This window comes from Chelmon rostratus, chromosome 13 (genome assembly GCF_017976325.1).
Source record: "Chelmon rostratus isolate fCheRos1 chromosome 13, fCheRos1.pri, whole genome shotgun sequence".
In the NCBI taxonomy this organism is placed as follows: domain Eukaryota; kingdom Metazoa; phylum Chordata; class Actinopteri; order Chaetodontiformes; family Chaetodontidae; genus Chelmon; species Chelmon rostratus.
Genome location: NC_055670.1, coordinates 14,592,098 through 14,619,223, shown reverse-complemented (window position 1 = coordinate 14,619,223; position 27,126 = coordinate 14,592,098). Strand labels below are relative to the sequence as shown.

At 41.6% G+C, this 27,126-nt stretch overlaps 1 protein-coding gene across 2 annotated transcripts in view; it reads left to right on the top strand.

The window, feature by feature from the left end:
* galnt13 (UDP-N-acetyl-alpha-D-galactosamine:polypeptide N-acetylgalactosaminyltransferase 13) overlaps positions 1 to 15,501 on the top strand; it is a 37,115-nt gene extending 21,614 nt beyond the window's left edge. Inside the window, exons 9-12 of one of the 2 annotated variants that reach the window (XM_041950915.1) lie at positions 2,380 to 2,478; positions 3,175 to 3,309; positions 7,845 to 8,055; positions 15,310 to 15,420. In XM_041950915.1, coding sequence (XP_041806849.1) covers positions 2,380 to 2,478; positions 3,175 to 3,309; positions 7,845 to 8,030 — 420 coding nt within the window. In that variant the 3' untranslated portion in view covers positions 8,031 to 8,055; positions 15,310 to 15,420. Of the gene's footprint in view, positions 1 to 2,379; positions 2,479 to 3,174; positions 3,310 to 7,844; positions 8,056 to 15,309 lie in introns of both variants that reach the window. The other variant, XM_041950916.1, reaches the window with a different exon arrangement.
* Positions 15,502 to 27,126: the final 11,625 nt, after the last annotated feature.

Genomic DNA, 27,126 nt, shown 5'->3' with positions numbered 1-27,126 from the left:
CAAAAGTGTTTTTTGGTACATGGTATGAGACCGGATGTGTGTCTCAGTGAGCTGAAATTAAATTGTGAGAATTGAATGTGGACGTATGTACAGACAGCTGATGATGAGTGAGGATCGAATCCAGTTTCAGAGCAAATTAATTCAATTTCATAATATTCCTTTCAGATTCAAGTTTGATAAATAAATTAAGTTTAAACTAATAAATTCAAGTTGAAATTATGCTGCTCAGATGCAGTTTTTAATGCAGTTATTCACGTTGAGCAAGTCAAATTCAAATATGAAGCCTTCAAATTCAGTTTGTAGTGACATATTTCTGCCTCGCTCTGCGTTCAGGCAGATATGTCCTTGTGCTGTAGCTCCTGGGTCGTGTTTTCAGAAAGACAATATTGCTGCGAGATAAATCAGAAAATCTCAGGATCCAGCAAAGGCTGAACGAAACGAGATAAAAACAAACAGCCTCAGCTGCTCGTATTGAACGTGCATGATAAACAAACAAGGGAATGTTGGTGCAGTCAGTATTGATCCCAGGCATATGTTTACACAGTTACACTATGAATGCTGGGTAGGTGAGATAAGGCTCATGTCTACAAAAATTAATTTTAAAACACAGAAAACGGGCAAATATCAGTCAGAATCTCTCTCAGACAGGGTTTTAAACTGTTAGCCAGCAGAAATCTGTAAAAAACAGGAGACATATTTCATCAGATGCTTACTTTAAGAGGCAGAGGCAGAACATACAAAGTGGTTCCTTTACAGATTAGAGAGGGGATTGTAGGAACTGTGGGATCATTTGCAGCTAAAGCGTGAGAATATTCATCATTCATCGTTTACAATAGTTTACAAATTCAAGTTGCTTATATAAGTTAGTTCTGTCTCGCACAGAAAAAAAGATTTATTTTGTAGGTGACCTGAATTCGCTTCTCGATGCCCGTGGCTCCGTGTCGACAGCAGTGCAGCGTTGGGGTAAAGTCAGCTCTGACATGCAGTGTGCTGTCTGCACGATAGACGGAGGCCATTTAGAAGTAATGTCAGTTGAAGAACTCATGGTGAAATGAGCTTGTAATCCTCCAACATTCACACAGCTGAGGATGAAAGGACTTTTTTCATCGTGCTGCTCTGCTGCGGCACAAGCTGGCTCTCTCTCTCTCTCTTTAGCCACTGCAGCACCTCAGCTCCATCTTCCTCCGAACCAGCCTTCTCCTGACGGATCCTCATCCTCCATAACACACAGTCAGCCTTTCTTTAACAGCTGGAACCATTAGGCCTTATATCACTTAATTATGAACGTTCTGTTCCTGCATGATAGGCATATTGAGTTGCTTAGGCAACACATAGAGCCGGCTCAGCTTAAGCTCTGTGAGCGTATGGGTTCATTAGAGAGCTGAGTTGACTGTAAAGTTAGTGGAAGCTCTGCTAGCAGGAAGTTTCTCCATTTCAAGGATTTAGATTAACATGGTCAAATAATATCTGTTGTAGATATTTAGAGCTTCACTTGTATTTTCATCATCAATTTATCTGCAGAATAATCATTTTGCCTGTAAAAATTCTCAAAACAGAGAAAAATGGCCACTACAGTTTGCAGGGGGCATCTTTAAAGGTCTTCTTTTTTCTCAAAAGCCAAATATATTCAGTTTACAATGATGTATGACAAATTAAGGATATTTTTGAAACTGGAACCTGCAAATGTTTACTACTAAAATGATTATTCAGTTATCAAAATAGTTGCTGGTCAAAATTCTGTCAACTAATTTTGCCTATAAAATGTCAGAAAATAGTCAAAAATGCTCTATAATTTCCCAGAGTCCAAAGTAATGTCCTTAAATGTCTTGTTTTAGCCAACAAACTGTCCAAGATATTTGTTTTTCTTTTCATAAATGAAAAGACATGAAAAATACTAGAAATTGATTTTCAGAATAGTATAATTTTCTGTCCATTAAGAGGTGAATTGTTTCAGTGTCATGCAAAGCAAAATTAAAAAAAAGAATCCTATAATAATAAAAGATCTGCGTAATGGTAAAGGATCCCAGGATAAAACTGAAACAGTAGAAATAAAGAAGTGGAACACTTACAGGAAGAAGTGGTGAAGAGAAGACGATTAATATTTAATGAGAACTCCTGAGCAGGACCTGACTGGTTTCTGTTTGGCTTTGAAAATAGTACATTTGTTTTGCTGTGTGGACATGCAACCTGGAGGGCTGCAAAGTAATACATGCATTATTTGGATTACACCCTGACTGAATGAAAGACAATGTAACACGTCAGATTTGCGAAGATTCGACTGTATTCAAGAACACATGTTCCGAGTTGTGAAGATCATTGAAGGATCATTTCAGATGAGAGTTTAAGTAACTTGTAATTCTTTTTAATTCCCGCCTGTAGATCAGAAATGTTGAGACCAACCAGTGTGTGGACAACATGGGCAGAAAGGAGAACGAGAAGGTTGGCTTCTTCAACTGTCACGGCATGGGTGGAAACCAGGTGAGGGCAAGACGTGCAAACACTGAAATATCGTTTTTATTATGTGTTGTCTGGATTCTGTCTTTAAAACACTAACTGGGAACTTTTAGAAGTATTTTCTGAGGGCTGCAAATGGAATGCAGAATCAGGCTGTTTCAGATTAACACTGAAGCGGCCGAGCCTTTGATTCTTCTTTATCTTGGATACATGAGCTTTGGGATTTCGCCTTTGCTAGAAAGCCTCAGTTCAGTCAGGGTGAGCGCAAAGTGTGTGTGAATTTCCAACTTTCAAGTCAATCCACAGATTTTCAATACAATTCAAGTTAGAGAGCTTTTCTTTCTTGCTCCTAAGTCCATTGTTGATTTGGCTCCATGCTGAGGTTCAGTTTGTGCACTAATTTGAACGTGTTTTAGTCTGATTATTGTTCCCTCTGGCCTACAGCTCTAGTTAGGGTGGTGTGTCACTGCAACACATGAGCCAGAATCCCAGTGTAAACCTGTAGTCACGGCAAAACATGAAAAAGAAGAATCAAACACTTTGTCTGTAGAAAGTATCTTATCAGGATCTGGCTCACAACACAACACAAACCATGAAGACAATGTCTGTCCATCAAAATAAACGAATCCTTTCGTTTCCAAACACAATCACAGTTTATATTTCTTGAATGCAAAATGATGAATAATGTCGGCCTTTCTGAGCGAGACATCTTGTTTCCAGGTGTTCTCGTACACAGCGGATAAAGAAATTAGGACAGACGACCTCTGCCTGGACGTCTCCCGCCTCAACGGACCTGTCGTCATGCTCAAGTGTCACCACATGAAGGGCAATCAGATGTTTGAGTACGATGCTGAGGTAGGATCTGTGTTTCACAAAGCAGCCCAATAATTGTAACCGGGCTGTTATTACAGGCCATTAAATGATTTTGATGAAGTGCTGATTGTGTTATTGTCTGCGTCATGAGGAGTTTGCTAAGCAGTGGGTACACAGTGAGGATGTGGCTGGAAACTGAGTGTCTGCATGCTGCCACCAGATGGCGCTGTGTGTCAGTTTTTGAGCAGTGTAGAAACTGAGTTGCTTTTTCCAGCCAGCAGCTGTGTCTCTCCTCTCATGTTCTCTCCTTTCACATAGTATGTTGGCAAGTGGGAATATGATTTTGAGGTAAGCTTTCCAAGTCACCGCTCCCAGAAAATTGCCCCGTAGTTTGAGTCCTGTGCAGTTTTGTGATATCCTGTAACACCCTGACTGTGAAGTGTAAGTAGTTATTAGAATAGATCATTTTAATCTCAATGTGAACTGGAGCCTTTTTAGTAGAGGAATGAAGTCAAATCTTTAATGGATTTTGATACTAATGCATTGAAAAATAAATTATTTACAAAATTCAGCCAAGCAAATACACTCCGTCCTGCAATAAATCCTCCTTTCATGAAGGTTACAAAGCTCAGCTTTTGTAAACAGTTTTAGAGAAGTGGTGATTCAACCTTACGGTCATTTCGGAGGCTGCAGTTTGTGGTGCTGTTGAACTGTATTGCATTATACAGAGATGTGTTTTTGCTCCTAAATCTACCCTCATTGAAATAAATGGGGTGAAAAAAATGTTGCTTACAGCCAACATTAATCTACCCTACCTGCCACGTAACGATCAAACACCAAGCGGCCGGGTCATGATTGAAACCTGATAGTCAGTCGCTGAAAGTGAGCGTCTGAGAAATCAGAACAAAGCAACAGTGATGGTGGAAGAGGATGAAAAACAAATAACCTGATCTCTTTGTGTTTTTATGCTGTGTGGTGCATTACAGAGCCTATAGCCTGTAAGATACACTCAGGGAAGACACCATTGAATTTACACAACATACAGATGTGTGAGTGAGTCACAGTTCAGTCATTTGTAGTAGCATCAAAAGCAAGATTAGATAAATGATATGCAAAAAAAAAAAAAAACTGCATGTTAAACAGCAGACTCTCATTTCTCAATAATTCTGGTTGTGATATTCTTGCAATTTCAGTGCTCAATCAAACGCAGAACCAGATGTTGCAGGAAAACAGAGTGACATTTTGAATCTCACTGGAGAACGAAAATACTCTCCTCAAGCCCTGTTGACTCAGGACTCAAAGTATTATGGATTATACAACTCACAAAGCATCTTTTATATTATTTTTATATTCATTTCTTTTTTAAAAGCAGTATGAGACGGTTATAAAAGGCTGCAGTGAATACATACTGTCAGTGATTGAGATGTCCTATCGCTGACATGTAGATATGACAAGGTGAGGAAGCCTGGAGGCCTTTCCATCAAGCAGTGAACAAACCCAAGGAGAAATCCTTTCATTACTCTTTGTTCTCTCGGTGCATTCTTAATATGAACAGATTGAATAATTCATAAACAAAGAGGACTGGTCTCTGTTGTAAACAGCGTTGGGGTTTCACCGTTCTCGGTGGCCGACGTTATTTTTAGCCTATGTGTGACAGACAGGGGCTGAATCCTGGACTACATTGCCATTAACATTTCATCTGGTCATCAGTTTCACTTGCACAGGAATACCAGACTTTTTCTATATTCCTGCTGTATTCATCCCTAACCGTGACAGACAGCCTTCCTTCTGTCTCACCTGCTCTGCGGTTTCAGCCAGAAATAAGCTGTGTTGACTATTAATATAGCAGTTACTGTACAGAGGTGGTTTGGTCTGGGGGTGTATTTTCAGCAGCACAGGCGCTACTGAATGATCATAGAAATATTATAGGAATACTACAGGCAGCAGTGTGTCTCTATGATCCTCGCGCTCTTCTGCGACTACACGTTGCTACTGGGCACTTTAATCATGAAGGTGAGGCTACTCTATAGAGTGCATAGGCTACAACGTAGTGTATAATTGAGTAATTCTAGTATGTAGTTTAGAGAATATTATAGATCCAAGATGAAACCGACATGGGGGGGCGCCATTGATTTCTCAATACATAGCACAGTTAGACTACTGATATTTCAGTGCCAGGGTGCGGGACAAAGATTGTAACTTACACAAACCTCAGTCAGATAAAGGATCAATGAGTCAGGCAGACTAGACTAACATATTCAACTAAACAACCCCTCTGCCCCTGCACTCGCTCTGCTACCTGGGGATGGAGAGGGGGGGTGGGAGGTTAACCAGGGAGATGCATTTCAGTCAATTTGCTAGGGGGCAGCAGCCTCCCTCAAATCGCCTACTGGGTATACATGTGAAGTTTGTGTTAGTGTTGCAGAGACTAGTGAATAGTTTCATTACCGTTGTTTTCCAGATGAGAGTTGATAAAGATAAATTTAAAACTATGTTCTTCAGTGGTATCTAATTCACACCTGCTGGAAAGGTGCGTTGGGAGATGGATTCATGTGAAAGAAAAGGTTGAATTCTGAAGTTTCAACATCTTTATGCTAACATTGTGTTCATGTCATGTGGGATGGGTGGTAGAGATAAAAGATTCCCATTTCACATCATCAAGATGCTGGCTTGATTACAGAGTCGGGCATGTCAGTATTAAAGCACTGTGCCTTGACTTTATAACACCATGTCCATTAAATTTAGGTTTCATTACATTGAACTTTGGTTGATGTGACATTCTTCTTCTTTTGTTTTAAGGCACTGCTGAAGGATTAAATGCCAAGTTGGATATATCAGAGCTGTTAAACCTCAGTTTCTCAGTTATTAACCTTGTTTCCAAAAAAAGTTGTGGAATGCTCTGTCAAACACAATCATTTGCAATTAAATTTTACAAAGTGTTCCTGAGTCCATGTAGTAACGTCCTTTATACAATCATGTATCCATCCTCGCTTTTTAACAACTGAGCCTTTGCTCCTTTCATACCCAATCATAATACTATCACCTGTTACCAATCAACCTGTTTACCTCTGGAATGTTGCAAACAGGTGTTTTTGGAGCTTTCCACAACTTTCCCGGTGTTTTGTTGCTCCTGTCCCAAGTTGTTTGAAACGTGTTGCTGCATCAAATTCAGAATAAGCAGATATTTATACAAATTGTTGATGAGGTAGAACATTGAATATATTGTCTTGTGTATATGTCAAAAGGGATTAGCAAATGATCTCATTTGTCCCAACTTCTTTGGAATCAGGGTTGTATTTACAGCTTGTTGACACGAATACTGTTTGCAAGTCGGATACTCATAAATACGCTAACTCCTATATGACATGAACGTTGCATAAAGACACATCAGCCAAATATCAAACCTTTTCAAATTACTGAGAAGATTTCCAATAATTGATCAAAACATCCTAAAAATTAGTCAAATAATGTATGTCAGTATCCATACAAGACAGAAATACATTTTTATTCTACAAAAGATCAGATGGCTGACACATTTGTATCATATAGGAATACTACAGGCAGCAGTGTGTCTGTATGATCCTCTCACTCTTCTCTGACTTCATGTTGCTACTTGTCACTTTGATTATGAAGGTAACACTACTCTATAGAGTTTAATAGACAATATAAACTGCAATATTGTGTAGAGTTGAGAATTGAGTATATTTTAAATCCAAGATGAAACTTACTGAAGGGTGATACCAAGAGAAAAAGATGCAATTGCAAATCTGTACGCTACTTCAGCACCACGGACAGTGCCATTGATTTATCAATATACAGCACAGTTATTCTACTGATATTTCAGAGCCAGGGTGCGGCACACAGATTGTAACTTGCACAAACCTCAGTCAGATAAAGGATCAATGAGTCAGACAGAGTAGACTAATATGTTGAAATAAACAACCCCTCTGCCCCTGCACTCTCTCTGCTACCAGGGGATGGAGAGGGGGGATGGGAGGTTAACCAGGGAGATGCGTTTTGGTCATTTAGCTAACAACATGGATGGCACCCTGCCTTAAATCTCCCACTGCGCATACACATTAAGTTTGTGTTTGTCTTGTTGAAATCAGTAGTTTCAGTTGCAAAATTGCTTTGTGTTGCCCTTCTAATCTTTTATAGTATAGAATAATATGTTCCTTTTTACTATTTTCACCTCTGTTTAAACAACATTATTCGCCTCATTTCAAGGATGTTTCTATCAGTTATTGATGTGAAATTTCAGATTGTTTTCATATTTGCTTCCCCTTTTTGATTGGTTGTTCCGTCCTGTGGCTTTGGTTGTGATTATTTGAAATATTTCATCATAACGCAGCATAATTGTCACATTTTATTTAAAGGTCAGCTGTTAAGTCCAGGTTTTGAACACCTTAAAGAATCAACACACCCTCTCTGTTCGTATTAACTGTCATTGACAAAGCACCTCTTATTACGCGGGAAAAGTTGGCTGTGAAGAACAGATGGATTCATTTAACAGTAAGTGATGACCCTCAGACTTACCTTCACTACCATCTGTCCCTTTCATTCCCGGCTCGCCGCAGAAGCACACCTTCCTCCACATCATCACCCAATCATGTCTGACCATCAGCCGTCTGGAGGACGGCACCTACGGCCCCACAGTGGAGTACTGTAACAACACTCCCATACAGGCCTGGATCCTCCACAACTACACACGTCTGGAGGTCGCCAGACGCCTCTACTTCAGTCCCACTGATTACTTTCTCTAAGCTCCCGTCTGCTGTAGGGCCTGAGGTGAGCAGGTTTGTGCAAATTAGGCTTAGAGTAGAAGCTGGTGGTCATTTTAGCTGCAGTGTAGTGGTGTAGTTTCTCATTAGCATTGTTAGAAAGTGAAGTAGATTCATTGACGTGTTTGGACTTTAATAAGCACCTTTGTTGCCTCCGAGTATTTTTTCTGCACCTTGTTTTTGTCAGTGAGAGTGGATGAACGCAGAGCTCCTTGTTATGATGTTGATCTTGTATGAATGTGCATGCAGATTGTTTTAAGAAGCATTAAGTAGCTTTTACCGGTGACCTTTCAGAGGGGACGTATGAAAATGGAGCTCGAAACACCTGACAGATGTCCCATCAGGATGGTTCCGTGTATAAGATGATAGCTGCAAGACCTTTAGCCTGTCTTCATGCTAAATTAGATCTCATTTGACATTTATTTCCCAACATAAATATTTTATTTTGATGTGAAAATTGGCTGCCCCGTGGACTGCCAGTGTTTGGTGAATGATGCCTGAGATGGAGGAGGACATGTTTATTTTTAGCTGATTATCTACGTGCAGGGCTGATTGAAATGGGCTTGCCATTGTTGACAAGTTCTTTTGAAGTGATCCTTCATTGTAAACCAGCCTTTCATGGCCCTGGCCTCTCAGGCCACTCTCCTGTTGGCCTGAAGCAGCTGTGTACACTGTGTGCCATGTGCTACATATTGTCTATGCAATGAATCCCAATTCAAATCAGTGCCTCTCACCACTCGGCCTGCTTATTTACATACTTTTATAAGGGATGTTATTTTGGCTCAGCATTTCTGTCTGTTTCAGGGTTGTTATTTTCCTGCAGCTTCCACTCTCTCCCTAATTTTCTCTGTATCCAATTCTGTTCTGCTGAGTTAGATGGAGTTTGCACCTCAGAGTGTGGAATTGTATTTTTCAAAAAGCTAGAGAGCAGTTTCGCTGTAGCATGCCACAGTTTTTGTGTCCAAGCAAGGTAAATTGGGTAAGGAGCTCCCAGGGCTGCTGGTGTGTGTCGGAGCTGCGGCAGTAAAGTGACCTGCTGTTAGATGGCCTGATTTGTTGCTCACACTCAGAGGTCCTCGTGGCATAGCCGGCGTAAGAGGAGAGCATGTACACAGGAGCAGGGCACCATTAGAGCAAATGAGACTGTTGCCTGACTCTGCCTTGAGACAAAAAGGAATCTGCTGTTTTTGTATTTCCCACAAAAAGCAGCTCAGCCCTCGAGATCTCCTTCCAGTGTCAGCACAAGATCACATCAAGCAGGGGCTCTTGTGCCTCTCGGCAAGTCCAGCGTACTGCACGGTGACAAAGAGGATAATGTTCCTCGACCGGGGCTTACGGTTAGAAACCGTCCTCATTTAATTAGCCAGCCTCAGCTGTGCACACACTCAGCAACTTGCACCGGAGACACCGGTTGGTTTGCTGGGAGGCTGAGATGGGAGTTTTCTCTGCCCCACAGGAGGCGTGAAATAATTATGAGCAAAGGACAGGACCTCCACATTTCTAGTATTTTCATTAAATGTGGAATGGTTTTTCAACCCTCTGCCATTACACTCCTCATCTGTCATCTCTGCCGCGAGAGTCGGTCTGGATCTTTTGAATGAAAGAAAAAATACTATCTCTCTATTGCCTGAGCCGGGTTCTTATGATTTATAGATTAGATCTATAAATAAATATAATGCAGTGTGGATGTACCTCCAGGAGTAGCTCTGTGTACAAACATGCCTTTGCAGAGAAGTATCTGTTGATTATACTGCCTGTCGTTTGCACATTCTACAAAAAATGAGGCATTTTTGATTATCTTCACTTATCTTTAAACCTGTGTAGGGAGAATTCTACTTCTGTCTGAGTTGTAGCTGCTGTTAAAAAATGAATATTTTTTTAATACAGCAAGAAAAGTAAAATGTCTCTCATGTAGAGCCACTTTATTGTTCTTTTTAGCTTTTTGACAGGTGTGTGAGGTCGAACGCCACCTGCTCTCTTTGTTCTTGTTCTATTTGAACAAATGTGCCTGTAGGGCGGTCTGCGATGTCTACTTCAAGAAATGTGTGCGTGCATGTGTGGGTGTGTGTGTGTGTGTGCGCACTTCTTTGTATCCAGGCAGAGCATGTCAGGCCCTTGTGTTTTATAGCCTAAGATCAAACATGGCCTGAGTGTCTGTGTGTGCTCATTAGTCTGAATATCTTCTGTCAACAGTTGAAGCACAATCTTGTTTTAATGAAAAATTATGCTGCATCCACAAGATAAATCATGCCAGTGTGCGTGTACTAATGCCACATGCAGCCTGTGGTTTGTATTTGTTCACATGTATTCTCTTTCATGTGTGCTGTGCATTTTAATTTGAGAATGACCCAAGATAACCGGGCGCAGACTGGTGAAACTGAAGTGAAACTCTCATTTGTGATCAGTTGTCATACATGTTGCAAGACACAAACACATTTATTTCAAACGTCATTTTCCCAATTTCTCTCATGGCATTGTTTTCCTCAGCAGAGGCTCAGCGTCTCCTCACAAACCAACTTCAGCCTCTCTACTTCTCTGCATGCGATCATTAGGACCAGAAAAGCAAGTCAAGTGAGGAACGAAATAGCGGAAGCGTGTTACTTCTGAGGGAATGAACATAAATGGTTAATCAAGGCCATTGAGAGCCCTCTTCCAGTTGTTAGTGGGGGGTGTTATCTCTGGAGCTCCGGAGCCACAGAGGATTTCTGTGGTACATGCTCATGTGGTGCTTGAGTTCAGCTCGTCACAACAGGTGTGCTATTCCCGTCTGGACATTTTAAAAGCGCCTGTTCTGTCTTCTGGTTCCTCTGGTTTATGTAATAGAACAGTAGAGCAGACAGCACTGATGGGTGGAGAGGGGACAGTGGGTGGAGGGGAGCAGGATGAATTTGAGTTCATTTTGTTGTGAGGATATATTTACACATGTATACTGCAGAATAAACAAAACTAGAAAATTCCCCCTGGGAAATTTTGAAAGGGACACGGGGTGCGTTCGAGCTGACAAAATTATCTACGTTTTAAAGTTTGAATGAAGTCTCTAGGAGAAACTATGGCGAAGCAGCGGACAATTGAAAAAGGCTGCAATTTGAGAAAACGGCAGATATCAGAGGTAGTCAGTCCCTGATTAATGAATTGCTCTCAGCTGTGTTTCTGTGGCTTTCTCCTTGTCTGTCTCTGTTGATCACCTCAGCTGTCTGTGTCTGCTTCTCTCCTCTGCTTCATGTCTCTGTTAACATGAATTAATGAACTGAATCAATAAACATGAATGGAGCTAATGCTAACAGAGCTAACAGAGCTAACACTAACTGAGCTAACAGCTAAAGGTGCGAATATAGCTAACGGCGCTAGCGCTAACAGAGCTAACTGTGCTAACAGAGCTAACAGAGCTAACGGCGTTAACAAGGGGGCGGGGGGATGGGGTTTTCATTATGCATTTGTCTGTGTGTGTGTGTGTTTGTGTATCTGTCATTGTGTGTGACTGCGTATGTGTGTGTCTTCGTCTGTTTGTGTGTGTGTGTCTGCTTGAACTACACAAGCAGCCCAACCAGCTCCTACATGGAGATGTGTCTGGTATATGTGTGTCTGAATGTGTGTGTGTGTGTGTGTGTGTGTTTGTTTGTGTGCGTGTGTAACTTCTGCCCCACCTGCTGATAATTACCTCTCTACCTCTCCCACTTTTTACCTGTTCCTGTTCAGTTTTGACGTGCTTGTTTTTAATCACTTTTTAGCTGTTGGTTAGCCCTGCTTGTGTGTGTGTTTGTGTGACTACTGTCTCAACCTTTTTGGCAAAGCGCTTGGTGAAGCTGAGTTTAACTGTTTGTTGGATGGAGATTGTTTTCAAACAATGCCCTTGTTTTGACTGAGCTCGTTAAGATAATCATTCTCAGGCTTGTTGTCCTGCAGATGTGTGTGCGTGGGTTATTGACCGGTGTGTGTGTAAATGACAGTTGCACCTGTTAAACTCTTCCCTTGAAAAGCGGCTTTTTCGCTGTCGGTTTCTTCCGAACAACTTGCGATTGTGTCAAAACCGTAGCTGCTATCAAAAAAACGATTACACTGTGAGATGCGGACAAGTCTGGGCCAGATGTACGTGTGTTTTATGTCCAGATATTCTTTAGAAAAATGACAAAATGGTCGACTTAAAAAGACTCTGCGACTCAGAGAACAGGAGTTTGTATTGTATGCAGTGAGATTTGGGTTCGGCGAACCTCCTGAACTAAATCCTCTGGTGAGAGAACCGTACCTCGTATCAGAGTGTACTATAGATCATCGGACTCCCGAGAACTTCCTGAGTCCGGCCATCTCCTCGTTTTATTCCTGACACAACAACTTTTCGTTTTATGGCGATCTAAAGACAGGAGGCATTTCTGCTTTGCTCACAAAACAGCTCTGAATTTTAACATGGGACTTAATGGGAGAACAGGAGGGCGCTGGCTGCACAAAACGTCTCACTATTTAAATTCAGTAAGTCTCTCGGCTTTTTCGAGGACATCACACGAAAGAGGACAAGTTTGTCTACAAAATGAGCCCAAAATTATGCGTGTAGAGTGTAATTTGTGGCCGTAGCGACGAGAAAAAGAGAAGATTTTCAGATCGTTTTTAGACTCTGTGCCACTCTAGCACGCACTCTAGCACGAACATTCCGCGCAATACACACCCATTATAATCTCAAAATTTCCCGCCAAACGATCACTGTCATTGAACAGTGACTGATCAAAAACTATAGGACCAATCAAAATGTGGATGAACACACCAATAGACCAGACTTGGGTCTACATTTTAAAGTTGAAATGAAGTCTCTCGGTGAATGTATGCCTGAGCTACAGATGTTTGAAAAACTCCAATTTCAATCTTGTTTTTTTCACCGGTCCCATTCATTTCTTATGGGAAATTTATCGCAGTTTTTCGCGTCTTACGACGCGAAAAACTGCGATAAATTTGAGAAAAGTAATAGCACACCGATCCCGAACAATACGCACGTTTTGATATATAATTTGCGAGGGTTTTCTCAAAGCTGCGGGGCGAGTTTGAGGACGAAAACTTGGAGGAAGATGAAAAATAATAATAAGAAGAAGAAGAAGAAACGCGCGGGATAGTAATAAGTGACTCGGGGCTACGCCCCGAGTCACTGGCTCCTGCAGCTATTTCATAGCTGTAGGAGCCAGTGACTCGGGACGTTGCCCCGTGTCCCTAAAAAATGACAGGTACATTTGAGGTGAGAACTATTTCGAAATCCACCAGTGAAAAACACTTCAGTGATCTGACACCGTAATCCCACATCTGTTAATTATGAATGATATTGATGAAACAATTAGGGGATGAATTGATGTGTCAATCAGCCGAAGGTGTTGCTGATAATGATGCCAGCACAGTGTGACAGTGAGCCAGCATGCGCAATACCAGGACCCTGAAGCTGAAGCAGCTGAATGGAATTCAGCCGTCATTCATTTTATTATTTACTCTGCTTTTCCCACTGTGACATGTCAAAATGTCATCGGTTGTCTTTCAGTCTTAGTTATGTTTGTTAGATGGTGCTGAAATATAGAAATTATCGAAATGTGTATTTAAAATGAGAATTATTCTCCTTCTCCTCGTCCATATGCTGCCAAAAAAAAGTCAATTTTCAAGGAAAACCGGACCAGTGGCAGCTGTTCAGGTATTTTTAATTGTGAGCTGGTGCTCGTCATTGCCTGATTGACACCTCATTTAACTTTTAATTTAGGTGAAACTTCCTATAATTTCTGATATTTATGAATATTAACATTTAGGTGTCTTGCATCGTGTTGAACATGTATAGGAACTTTTTAAACTAGTATAGGAGCAATCATATTGATGTAATAATTACAGTAGTCACAGCATCAGTAAAGGCACTAATGGTGCTAATTATACCACTTTCATTTACTTTTAAAGTTACGCTATGCAGGATTCTCCTAAAAAAAACAATGTGTATTTTCTGTATTTTCTTATTTTCTTCTTATTTTGTTGTGGTCCAGACTGTTTGCAGCATGTAGCGCAAGGAAGCTACGAAAATGGGGGACACAGTGCTGAAAAATGTTTAAAAACAGTAACCTGCTATTCCTTCATAGTCAGGCTGGATGCAAAGTAATTTTTACAAACTGCAGGGCAACACGTTTATTTAGGAGAAGAAGGTTGTTTTCATAATCAGAACGTATAAATACCTAAAGCTTAACAACATGTAGCCTACATGCAGCGGTCCTCCCAGTTCTGTGGAGATTTATAGCTTCTTTCAGCTCAATGTTTTGGTCATCTTATTCTTGGTCTAATATAACTGTGCAGTCTTTTCAGCAGCTATGTGATCTTATGGCTAATCGTTCAAGCTAGTTGGACGTTGGATAGCAACAAGCGCATCCTCCTACTGTCGTGTTCTGTCCCACCAAACTCTTTGTCAAATGTCCAGTGGCATTTTATCCCCCCTTTTATCCTTCCAACCCCAACTCCCAAAAATATTTCGTCTCGACCTTTCCCATCAACCGCTTGTTCATTTCGTCTTTCTCAGGCGGACCAGGGAGCATAAAATTGGTTCGCAAACCAAAACACTGAGATGAGAGCGACAGAAAACTGCTATGAGCCGCAGACTGCAGAGTTGATTAGCAGTGGTACGGGCGCTACTAGCAACCCTTTCGCATCACAATGACTCATTTGATTATCCGGGATGTCCAAAATATTACTTATGTGACTGTAAACATAAACATTAAATGTTTAGTTTTAGTCCAAATAGAGAAATCAGTTCTTTCTAGGCTCTTTTTTGACAGTTTGATGCTGTTGATGCTAAGTCACAGAGAAATCCTTCCTGTAAAAGACAATGACAGCAGTCTCCACACCAACAGGAGCCTCAGTTCTCCGAGCAGCCTCGGTGCATGTTGTGTTGTATAAGGGGCACGACTCTCACTTTTTCTCGACTAGAACATCCTGCTCTCTTGATGTTCCTATTGTCTTTTCTTGCTCCAGCTCCAGCTACTGAGTGTAACAAGCTCGGGCCATTTACAGGGTCGAGAGGTATTTTTGTGAAATGCGGGAAATCAATAGTTGAAGTGTGTCTGTGAAGGTTCATCTTAGTCATCCAGGTGGATTCAGCTTTCTCCACAGAGGAGTTGAAGTGCAGTCGATGATGCCGGCCGAGGGAAGGTGTTACTGAAAAACTTTAGCCGCAACTCTAAACAGACAAAACATTGAAAGTGCAGATTTGTTTGTATGCGTTTGTGCATTAATAAGTAAGCATTGATTGTCCTTCTTTCTCCAGCGACTCACCCTGCTGCATGTGAACAGCAACCAGTGTTTGGACATGCCGTCTGAAGAGGACAAGATGGTGCCCACCCTGAGAGACTGCAACAACAGCCGCTCTCAACAGTGGCTGCTCCGTAACATGACCCTGAGCGTCTGATCCCTCACCTCGCCCCCCACCCCCCCAACCGCTCTGTCCTCGTCCTAACCAGTCCTGGCTCTCCACGCACTCACCAGGTGGCTCTTACCACGCACATCATACGCCTCTCCCTGTGTCAGCCTGGCCAGCGATTGCAGAGATCCAGGCAGCAGCGGCTTAGCTTCCATTATGGAGGCGTCTCCTTTTACAGCTCGCCACGGGTTTGAGTGAGGCTTTGGGGACCTCGTCGTATCCAGGCAGGGAGAACAATGTGTGAGGTCTGTGCATGGTGAACATTGAATTCGAAGTGATCGCCAGTCAGCCAGCTGTTAGCCCTGCATCCACCGTGCTGCTCAGACTGCTGCTTAGCTGCTGAACAAACAGTCACACAGAAGAGCATCCGTAACAAGAACATTGCAAGCCAGCGATGGTCTGCTCTGTAAATTACCTTCCTTGTGCTGTGTACAGTACATGCAGTGCATTGATTTCCACTCTAGGTACAATCTCAGAAAGACTGTTGTCATGACTGCTGCTCATCCTCTTTCCATATTAGTGTCTGAGTTGCATCAAAAACAGGGATGCAATGTTGATAGAGCCCAACCAGTACTGGGTTTGTGAGGATTATACTGAGTTTGATATTTGAGAGTGAAAGAGTCTCTTCTTCATACAGGATACGCTGATATTTGGTCTTAAAGTCAAACTGAAATCTGAATTATCATCCCTTTCAGTACCTGGAAATCCAAACTATGATGAAAGTACATTTAAAAAAAAAAAGAGGATTAAACACTCGGTGAATCGGTGTCTCACTGCTGACTGAGGAACATTGTACTCTATATCCTACAAACACTGATACTATCTTTTTTATTATCTTATTATATATTCATTATCTTATTAACAAGCCCACATAAATTTGGCTGTCAGTCTGGTTTAAATCTTCTGTCCCTTTACAAGATTCAACAAGTTTGTGCTCCACTTGGAAAGTTAAAGTTAGTGAGCCTGGCTTTCTAATGTTGGAACTAATTCCCACTAGATGCTCAGTGCTGGGTTCTTCCTACATTATACAAAGTTCAGCTAGCATTAGCGGTCTCTTTTGCGTGGTTCAGTTGATAAAAAAATGGCCAGACTGGACTAACAAAGAGAGCCTGGGAATCACAGATGAGGCTAAGCAGCAGCTAACAATGCTGGTCCACATGCTGGTCAGCTGCCCTGGTGGCCACACAGATATTATACAAAAAATTTTATTTCCTAGGATGGAAGTCATCAGCCACCCTACTCTGACTCTGATTGGCTAGTAGATGTTGCCTTCATTGTTTGGGTTGGTTATGTATGAGGAGTGAGATTGGTTTGGGTTAGGGTGAGAATATTAGGGTAAGCCAATCAGAGGCAGAGGGCAGGTCATGCCTTCACCATCCTGATAAAAAAAAAATGTACAGTAGGGGCAAAATCATTGTTGAAAAATCAATAAAGATACAGCAACAATATAATGTATTGTTTTTAGTAATTAGAAACCAATTCAGTAAAAATATTCACAAAGTATACATATAAGTTTTTAATTTACATTAACAACAGTTTTATAAGAATCTCTGAAATTTGGTTATTAAAGAATTGTGAACTATGTAACGAGCAGGTTTACTCATCAGTGCCCTCTGGTGGACACACAGTGTAATGGAGACACTATTTCACTTTAAACATATCTTTGGTATTTCTGACTGCACTTTCTTGTTAGTTGACATGCAGATAATAGCAGACCTGTGCTAAGATCATATCGCCCGATTTACTGGCTGGCCTCTAGTTGTTAAGTTGGGTTTCTTGAGCTGTTTTAAAAGAAAAAAGAGGCTGAAGATTTCAAACCATAGGCTACAAGACAAGAAAAACGATTGAATGATCACATAATGTTCCATATTAGTGAGGCAGGGTTTACAGTATGTTGGGGCAGATGAGAATGTGAGGCAGCTCTGTGGATCGACGTACTGTACGGAGGTTTATTCATAACAGACTCTTTCAAGAAATGAAAGAAGTGGCTGTGGGGGAGGAAGTAGTGAGTAATTGAAACTCTGCTCTGAGTAGATGTAATTGATTTTACAGGAATGTAAGCGTTTTCCCGTAATGATAATGAGAGTATTCAGAAGTACTTTAACCGCACTGTGTTATTATGGCTAGCCGAGAGTGTCATTACTAAAAACACATCACTTTTATCAGATTCCCGCTACCAAGACGTCGCCCAATTCCGTTTAATATCCTGAGAAGTCATGATGGAGCCGAATAGTGACGCGTGCCTTTAGAAAGTTGTTTTGTATTTGGTTCTTTGGTTTTTAGTTGATGGTTTATTTTGGTGTTGAAAAGGAGAATGTTAGATCTTTTGTTCATTTCAAGTAAAAAAACAAAACAAAACAAAAAAACTGCTGCATATTGATGTTAAATAATTGTCTTATCTCATGAATATGTCACTGTCATGTTAATGCTTGATCAGCTGTTTAGTTACAGTTAAGTCTATATTACAGTATATCAATACAGTTCCTTTTCACTACATCATCGATCAGGATCAGGCAACAAATGCTATTGTACATAATGCTGTTGACATGTTTCTATCACCATTGTTGTTGTACATACAGAACCAATTATTTTTCTAAGATGCTGTAAAACTTGAACACTCCTCAGAGAAAAAGACGTTGAATGGTAAAAAGATCATGAGGTATTGCAGTTTTATTTGGAATCGTGGTAATAAAAACCAGTGCTTAACTTGGGTTTTGCAATTGCAGTGTGTTTTGGAAATCATCCTCAGCCCCACGAAACCAATTCTCAGACTACCTAAAGGACCTTAGGCGAGTATACATGAGGGAGCAACTAATGGTGAAATACTATCAATGCTGCTTGAATACTGAATCCTTGCCAAGTGCCTGCTTGGCATTCAGAATAAAATTCAATCACCTCTTCCGTGTTACGCACACACATTTATTGTTTTTCATTATCTTAAAGTGCATGGTGTTAAAATAGGAATGTAATGTTTCAATGTACTGGTTGCAAAGTGATGTTACTTGTTTGTGCATTTTGCCTTTTTTTTGTAGAAAAAAACAAACTTTGACTGAACATAGATTTAGTATTAATTTCAGTGTCGGGCAACTGATGAAAATGTGAACACGAGCACATCACACTAATACATCAGTTGTTTAATAAACCTTGTTCTGGAAGCTTTTAAGACCCCTGTACGTCTCATTGCCAGGCTTCAGTGTGTGGGCTTTTAAATGTGGTAAATTGCAGCCTCTCCTCCATGGTGACCGTGGAGCACGCATACAGCAGGATGCCATAAGAACTACATGGTGATGGATGTTAACGTCCTCTTTTTTCCAGCATCTGTAAAGGCGCCTGCCATCAGCTGATTGCAGTTCAGCTGAGAAAGGTACCTCTGACACGGCTCATTATTCCGTACAAGGAAGGCTTGACCTTTCAGGTGACTCTGGCTTTGTTAAAATCTGAAAGGCAAAATGAGTCTTCCTGAATGGGACACAGTAAAAAAAAAAAAAGCAGAGCTGGAGGGTCAATAGAGGGCAATGGAGACGGAGAGCAGGGAATATCCAGCTGACAATTAGAGCTGTGAATATTACAGTGCTGAAACTGACGATTACTTTCATTACCAGTTCATTTCGCAGTATTTTGATCAGTTGATGAATGATTTATTCTATCAAGGAAAATTGGGAAAATGCCCATCATGGTGTTTCAGAGCATAGCTCAACTTCTCTCCAAACCTAAAGATATTCAGTTTACAGTGATATAATTCAGAAAAAAAACAACAAACTGAGACATTTGAGGATCTGGAACCAGCAAATGTTTGGCATTTTTGCTTGAGGCCATTTGCCATCATTCATCAGACTTGTTTATTATTGATTTCTCTCGATGGATTGATTAAAGGAATGGTTTGACATCACGCCATTGTTCCACATTGTTCCCTGTGCTATTTGTATCCCACCTATAGTTCGCAATGAACCACACCTACTCTGCCTCTCATTGGCCCTGACTCTGATATCCACTCTAACATCTAACCAATCATCTAACCCTACCCTAACCCAGCAACAACCTCCAGCCAATCAGAGGGACGTAGGGCGGGTTGTTTCAGACGTTTTTCTTACAATTTTGTTAGTTGTTGCTATTTAAAATAATGGGTTGTCATAACACATGGCATGTCTGAATGCTAAATATGAAGCTACAAGCCGCAACTAGTTGGCCTAGCTTAGCATAAAGACTAGAAATGAGGCGAAACCGCTAGCATGCTCTGTTGAAAGATATAAAGAATCGGCCTTCTAGACCCTTTAAAGCTCACTAATTTACATATTGCATCTTGGTTGTTTTATGTACAAAAGCCGAAGTGTGAAAACAGCAATGTAACTGCGTCCCCCTGCCTCCAGTCTTTATGAAATGCTAAGCTAAGCTAGCCAGCTGATTATTGTAGCTTCATTTTTGAAATGCAGACATGATGCAAAAGTGCATTTTCCAAAATGTATATACTTTAAATGTGTAATACAATATTACAAAAATATTGAAAGTGAAAAACTGCAGTTATGTGGTTTATGGCACATAGATGAATAAACAGAGAAAGGTTTGCATTCTACAGCGCACAGGAAAAGTATTCCCTTTTCAATGAGTCACAATCTTACTGCATATATGCTATATATTTTAATTTCCCTCACTAATGCTTTTTTGATACATTTTTGTAAACCTCTCCAAGGTAGCCATTGCAGAGGTATTAATAGTAGCTGTTGTGGAGCTGCCAACACATCAGCGGCACACCACACTCAGCGGGGGCCCCGACTGTGGTCTCAGACAGTCTCACACCTGTTGTAAGCAAAACCCCGGTTGGTTAACTGGGCCTGTGAGGATAAGATAGTGGGTCTGTGGCTCGGCCAGGGGGAGTCCATTAACGGGTGAGATGCTTTAAAATAACAGCTCTAATGGAAGCCTTATCTGTGGCTCACTGTGGCTTTCAAAGGTAGTCGGCTACATGATCAGAGCTTCTCACGGAGGCTGTATAGACCTCAATTATATAAAGCATTGGCTCATTTAAGCTCAGGAAATGTATGGATAGCTGTGTCTTCAACCTTTAAATGCATACCTTGGGTCAAGGACCATATTACATGCTGTCTGATTTGCTCATTTTATTCAGTTCATCCCTGAAGTTATTCATCTAGCTATTTGTCTGAACAATTTAAGTGTTTCTGCTGTTTTTTTTTCCTCCAAAACATTGATATGCTCTTCAGAAACCTGAGGTATGTCAGAGCAGGTAATGTTGTTTTCTTGTTCAGCCTCGATTGTGTGTGGCGAGATATTGGATCATTTGACCCCTGTCAGCCTTCAACATATATCTGAGAAGTTTAGAGGAAAAATGGCCCTTTGGTGGAACTGCTAAAAACGTATACGCATCTCAAACCTTATGTGTTTTTTTTTTAAATTGTATTTTATATCATTTTTTTTATGTACAGTCTTCACTTCAACTAGTTACTATAGCTATAGATAAATGTATCCCTCTGAGTTGTAGTGGAAGTACAACATAGCATAAAATGGAAGTAATTAAATAAAGTACAAGAACCTCAAATTTGATCATATATATATATATATATATATATATATATATGTTAGGTTCACATCCACTCGGTGATACCGGAGGATTTTGGGAACAGAAATTCTGAAAATGAAGACAAACCAGAAGCAGCTAACGATGAGGATGATATTTACTCTGCCAAGTGTTTGGTCTGATCGTTTAAAAAAAGAAACTGAGACATGAGTGCGACAATGGTAGCTCAGAGGTCACTGGTACCGTGGACCGCTGCAGGCCGGGCATACAGCCATGCTGTAATGAACGCAAGACAATTGCTGTGATTTGTGCTGACTAATTTACGTTTGTAAGTGCCAGTCCTTGAGGTGCAACAGTAGCCTGTGGGTCACGGTACAATATGCAAGTACATAAAAAAGACAATGAGCCTACGTTGACAGTAAGGTTTGATTTCTGCATTGATAAAAGTCTGTATTCTAAACAAATTACAAGCAATAATATTTTAATTTAAAGTTGAATCTGCGTTACATAATAACCCAGCCAATGTGAAAACACTGAAACTTTCTTTCTTTCTCACCGTGCTGCTGAATGCCTCCGACAAAAGCTCACATTTTACCCTTATTCGCTGATGCTCTTTTCCAGGCCACATTTCAAGGACACTGCAGCAGGAATTGAACCTCTTACCTTCTGGTTATGTGATTGTCCCTCCAACCTCTTTCCATTTGACCATTGCGGCGAGAAGCTCTTAACACTTTCGTGCCTCGACTTAAAATACGATGCTATACGTTTTCTGTCCCATTTCTCCAGGTGTCTCCGGTGTGCTTGATTGTCTTTCTGTCTCTCCCCGCTCAATATATGGGGTTCCATCAACTGAGTGAATCCAATAATGTGTAGAGGCAGAGAAGGGGGGGGATAATCAACCCCCTGGATGTGCCTTTTCTTCTCACTCGAGACCAGAGGAGAAATCCTGCACTTAATTGTTGAGGGGACCTGAAGTTCCAGAGCGCCTGCATTGAAAAGCAGCTTTAATTAGACATGGTTTGAGGCCAGTATCTCAGTGGGGGTCAGATCTGCTGCCACAGGAGGCACACACCCACACACATACACAGAATAATGTACAGTACCTGTCTTTAAATGCGCAGAACCAGCCTAGGAATGCAACGGGGACGTTGCTGATGTACGCTTGCAATCTCTTGAGTAATTTTTATTGATTTGCACAGAGGAAGTGGCTCTAACAAGCTTCTCCTATGTGATAATCTCCTTTTAGCGACGAAAGCAGTGATTAGAAGGAGGGGCCCTGCTGCTTTCAGCAGTAATTGTATAGTAATCAATCATCAATCTCCAGGAGCTGTTCCACAACACACTCCTGTTCGGTTGCTATTTTTGACCACAGCGACATCTAATAAGGTCTCGCCTCAGCTGGGGAACAAAAGACCAACAGACAGAATAATATTTCCGTTTACTTTTAAGGTGCACCTGTTAAGGATTGTGTCTATAATAATTCCTCATCTACCTAGTTTGGTTTACCTCCACTGAGGATATGTGGTTAAATGCTGCTGCTTCTTTCACCGTCACTCATGAACAGCTGCAATGTCCTTTGATTACCACAAGATGCTGACAGTCTCTTATGTCCCTTGGAGGCTCCATATTTTGACCCAGTTGCTGTACCCCATGGAATCACTGGTTTAAAGATCCACCACATGGTTTACCATTACATGCCAAGCATGAAGGGGAGCCCGTTAGTGCTTCATAATCCAGTGAGCATGCCTCGGATCATGTTAAAACCTAATCGTCGCAGGGAGAAAATCATAGCGCATGTCTTTCATGAGAAGAGGATTGTTTGTTTGAAATTAAAAAATCAATATTGGAGCAGCAAAATAAGATTAAAGGGACTTTTTAGCGAGGAAGTCAAAATTTGTGGGAGGGAAATAGAGGAACAAATCCATCAAAGTCGACATCAAAGCTGAGGCGGTTTTCCCTGCTCTGTCTCTGATTGTAGAGATTATAAAGGAAGATGGAAAATTAGAGAAGATCGTCTGAAGTGATTGGCTGATCTTCTCGGAGAATGACCTCAAGTGCTATCCAAGCTGATTCAGAGAGGAGGACAAATGCATCTTGTGTCCTACATTGGGCTGATTAGATTAATAAATCAATCCCATCCCCACCCGCCCATCAGGTTTTGCCGGGGTTATTTTTATGAAATGGGTTACAGAAGATCAGCAAAGTATTTCTGATCAGTGACTAACGACGGTCTGAAATGCCCTGTTAAAAGAAGCGGCAACCACATGCAGCGCTCTGGTCGTGACGATGGTGGAAGATTGTGCTTCATTGTGGAAAAAGCAGCAAGCGTTTTCTGGGGATGTTGCAGAAAAATTACTTTGTGGAAGCAAATGTGCAAAAACCAGCTGTTATTAGATAAGAACTCATCTGCATATATTCCAATTTAGTGCAGCGTTACACATCAGCTGCCTCCTGGTGTGTGACAGGAACAAGCCCAGACCTCTGTCTTGCATTTGGCTGTCAGTGACAAAGCCTACTGTACATGTTGAGCAGAATTAAAACTGCATTTCTGTGGGGTTGTGAGTGTTTGAATGACGGTTCAAATAAGGGTTTCTGTAGACTCCCTCATGGCTCGTTATTCTGGAGACACTCTCTTTACACAACAGGGTATATTGTGCAATTGTCATTGTGAAAAATACTGATCCTGAAATGAATATATGTATATATTTGGATCTTATTATTTGAAACATGTGAAAATATCTTTGAAGAGAAACACAAACTGCATATGACTATTATCAATTTCTGTAACCTGGTTTGTTATACATGTTTTTATGCTGTATGATTTAAAGGTGCAGCATGTAAGAAATGGCCACCCATCAAATTCCAAGCAAATAGGGGGCAGCATATCGGCAGAGTAGGACTTTAGGCCTCAGGCAGGGAAGCGGCGCCAGAAGGGGCGCCAGAACCGGAGCCGATCTGGCGGGCAACACAACAGGAATAACAGTGGCAAGGTGATTTACAGCGGCTCCAGCCGGGATCCTGACTCCAGGGATCCAGGGATTCAGGTGGGAACGCTAGTGGTGTGACGCAGGAGAGGTGGGGCGTCAGTCACCACCCACCTATGGAAGCCTGAGCTACTACATCGGACTAGCGCCCCTTAAGACAAAACGTGGTATTACCAGAGAGGACAGGCTGCAGCTAGCTGTTAGCATACTAACATCAGTAGAAATATCTGCAACACAATGCATAGATGTCTTCGACATAACTTCCAAACTGCCATTTATTCAAACTGTATTGATAATTGTAGTTAATTTTTAATACTTACTTATTATTTACTTATTTATCTTCTCGCCATGAGTTATGGGATCCTACATGAACACACAATTTTCTGCCAGAGTTAAACCAGTTTCGGTTATTTCTCAGAAGAGATTTCTGCTTTTCCTTTTGTCTCTGTGCTCTTCTCGCTGGACTGAAGTGGGTGGAACTTAGTCAGAAAAAGGTGATGTCACCAGCTTACTGTGCACCAATCAGGATTCAGCAACATTTGAACCAGAATCTGAAGACAGGTGGTGGACTTTTTAGTCGCTGTCAATCAAATGTAATCAAACCACATGTGCACAGCCCTGATGAGGGAAATGAGCTGACATCTTGACTGCAAAACACCTAACGATGCTTTTGCTGCTTGCTGCATATTCAGTCATGAATATTTAGTGTTTTAGAGAAAAACTTTAATTTTAAGTTACTTTAATACTCAGGAACACTGGACATATATAGTAATGCAGACAGATTGCGTCATCAAACAGCCCACTGTATTGTTAAGTTAGTTGCTTTTTCTAACTGTACATGCAGGACAGACACTTTGACAAGAGTTGTGGAGAAACTTTGGTCTCAATTAGTATCTATGAAATACAGCAATTAAAAAAATCTCCAGCTCATTTTGCTGGCTGTCTGGCTGTTGGCCCGTCCAAACTAATAGCCTTATTTTTGCTCTGCAAATATGTGACTAGCCTTTTCCTCCTAATGAGGGCCAGAATGTGCGGTGGATGACCCGTGTCCCCCTGCACTCATTATAAAAGCGCAGAGTCCTGCAGACGCTGTAGCTAATGTTCACCTGGCAATTATGATGGCCGGGTGACTGATGGTCAAATCTTTTCCTGTCTGTCCTCCTCGAGAAGACTGAATCAAGAGCCACTGGGAGGCACATCAACATCGCACCGAGCTGCCATGCAATCGTTGATTTGGAAACGATTATGTCAGGCTTTCGTGCTGTTTTTAGAAGCTACATGTAGGACATGCTGGGCTCAGACTGGACATGGAATATTACGCCGTGAACCACAGGGGGCTACAGGATAACAGCAGAGGTAGATTTCGCCCTGAACCAGACTGACTCGACAACATATTGATCCCTGTGAGCCCAGACAATGGATCCAAAAATGGTTTAAAACAGCTACTGTGGACCTTTACTGTACTGTTTTGCACATAAAAGCTCAACAGATGCTGCATGACATGGCAGCAGAGTGTAAAAAAAGATCTGTTTCATATTCACAGGAGATTGTGAGCGATGCTATATGGAAATAACACTGTTTCATGCATGACTGATGAGCTCATTTACAAGGAGGTTCAATTGGAGGGCTTACCCATTAATTTGTCTACTAATATTTACTCTTTCTGGGGTGAAAATGATCAAAATTGAATTGATCCCTAAACTGCTTTGTTGTTGATACACCATTGCCTCCAGCTAAAACTGGCGGTGATTTTCAAAGCTGCAGTCATCAGTGATTTCTTGATTAAGTGATAATAGTTCTTTTTCGGGGGGATATTGCCAGAACACGCTGATTTAGTACATCACGATACTGAGTGGAGACGGAAAGAGAGAAGGGAGAGGGGTGCAGCGAGGTAAACTACGTGTGAGAGAGGTGGTGGTGTGTTGTTCAGCCTGCCTCGTGTGTGTTTGAGAGACGGTGTGTGAGCCTGGGTAACTATGGTGTGGGTGTATTCCTCTGTGGCCGTGATCTCGGTAATATGATGAGTGAATTCTGAGCAGCGCATGCTGGTTGCAGCTCTTTGTCCCCCCTGAGATACAGTTTGCTGCGAGCATCCGCGGCTTTCCTGCAGAACTTGTTACTCTGTTAAGACGTGCAGCATTCACGGAATAAAGTGGGGGCAGTCACCCATGGGATGGGAGTGGGGTCATCGGTGGCTCTTAGCACAGGCGACCCAGAAAAACAAGCAGCAAACGAGGTGCATTTGTAAATGTCCACTGCTTTTCCTTGGACTGCAGATATATTGTGGAGAAAATTAAGGTGAACAGTGGAAATAAAGATAAAAGGTGTAAAATACTGTTATTTTCAGCTCCTATTTTTATCACAGCTAAAATGTATCATTCCATTAACCCCTGTGGCAATGTTACAAAGAGCCAGAGGCCTCTTGTTGTAGGCTAAATTGCAGCGTACGATGTAATTATTTGAAAGTCATCATGACATCTTGGCTGCTGCCTCACATATTTGATCACTTGAAAAAAAAAACTGTCAAATCAGGCAAACCCTCTTCCCTCCTCCTCCAAATTGTCTGTCTTTGTAGTACCACTAGGCAACAGTGAGTGCATCACTGGAAACGTGGAAGTGCGCAGGAGCCGCGCAGGGAAATCGAAGGGATAGAAGCAACTAAGCAGCCAAAAGAGCGTCTGGTGGATCTCTACCGCTGAACCATGAGAATCCAGCCGACATTTGCCTGAGACAGGGGGAGAGGTGCCCGAAAAGAGCCAGGCAATCAGCGTCGATGCGCGCAGCCAGAAATGACGACAGTGGGACAGTGATTTTCTTCCTCCAGCTCGTCATTTTTTACAGTCATATGCTTGGATGCAATTCGTCTCCCATGTCTGCAGATCACAAAGGAAGGACTGGAAACCGAATCATCTCCAACACAGTGCGCACAGGGACGTTTCATCCTGGAAACCGTTTCCAGCGACTGATTACGCAGAGATATTGGTGTTTTATGGGCCGCTGAAGGATTTTGAACTTTCGCATGAAAACTTACTCTGTGAGTACATTTTCGAACAGGTCGATACAGCCCCAACCTTCACGGGCGATGAGTAATCCACGACGCAGCAACTGACAAACCTGTAAAAACCTGGACTGCGACTGGCGCGTTTGGAT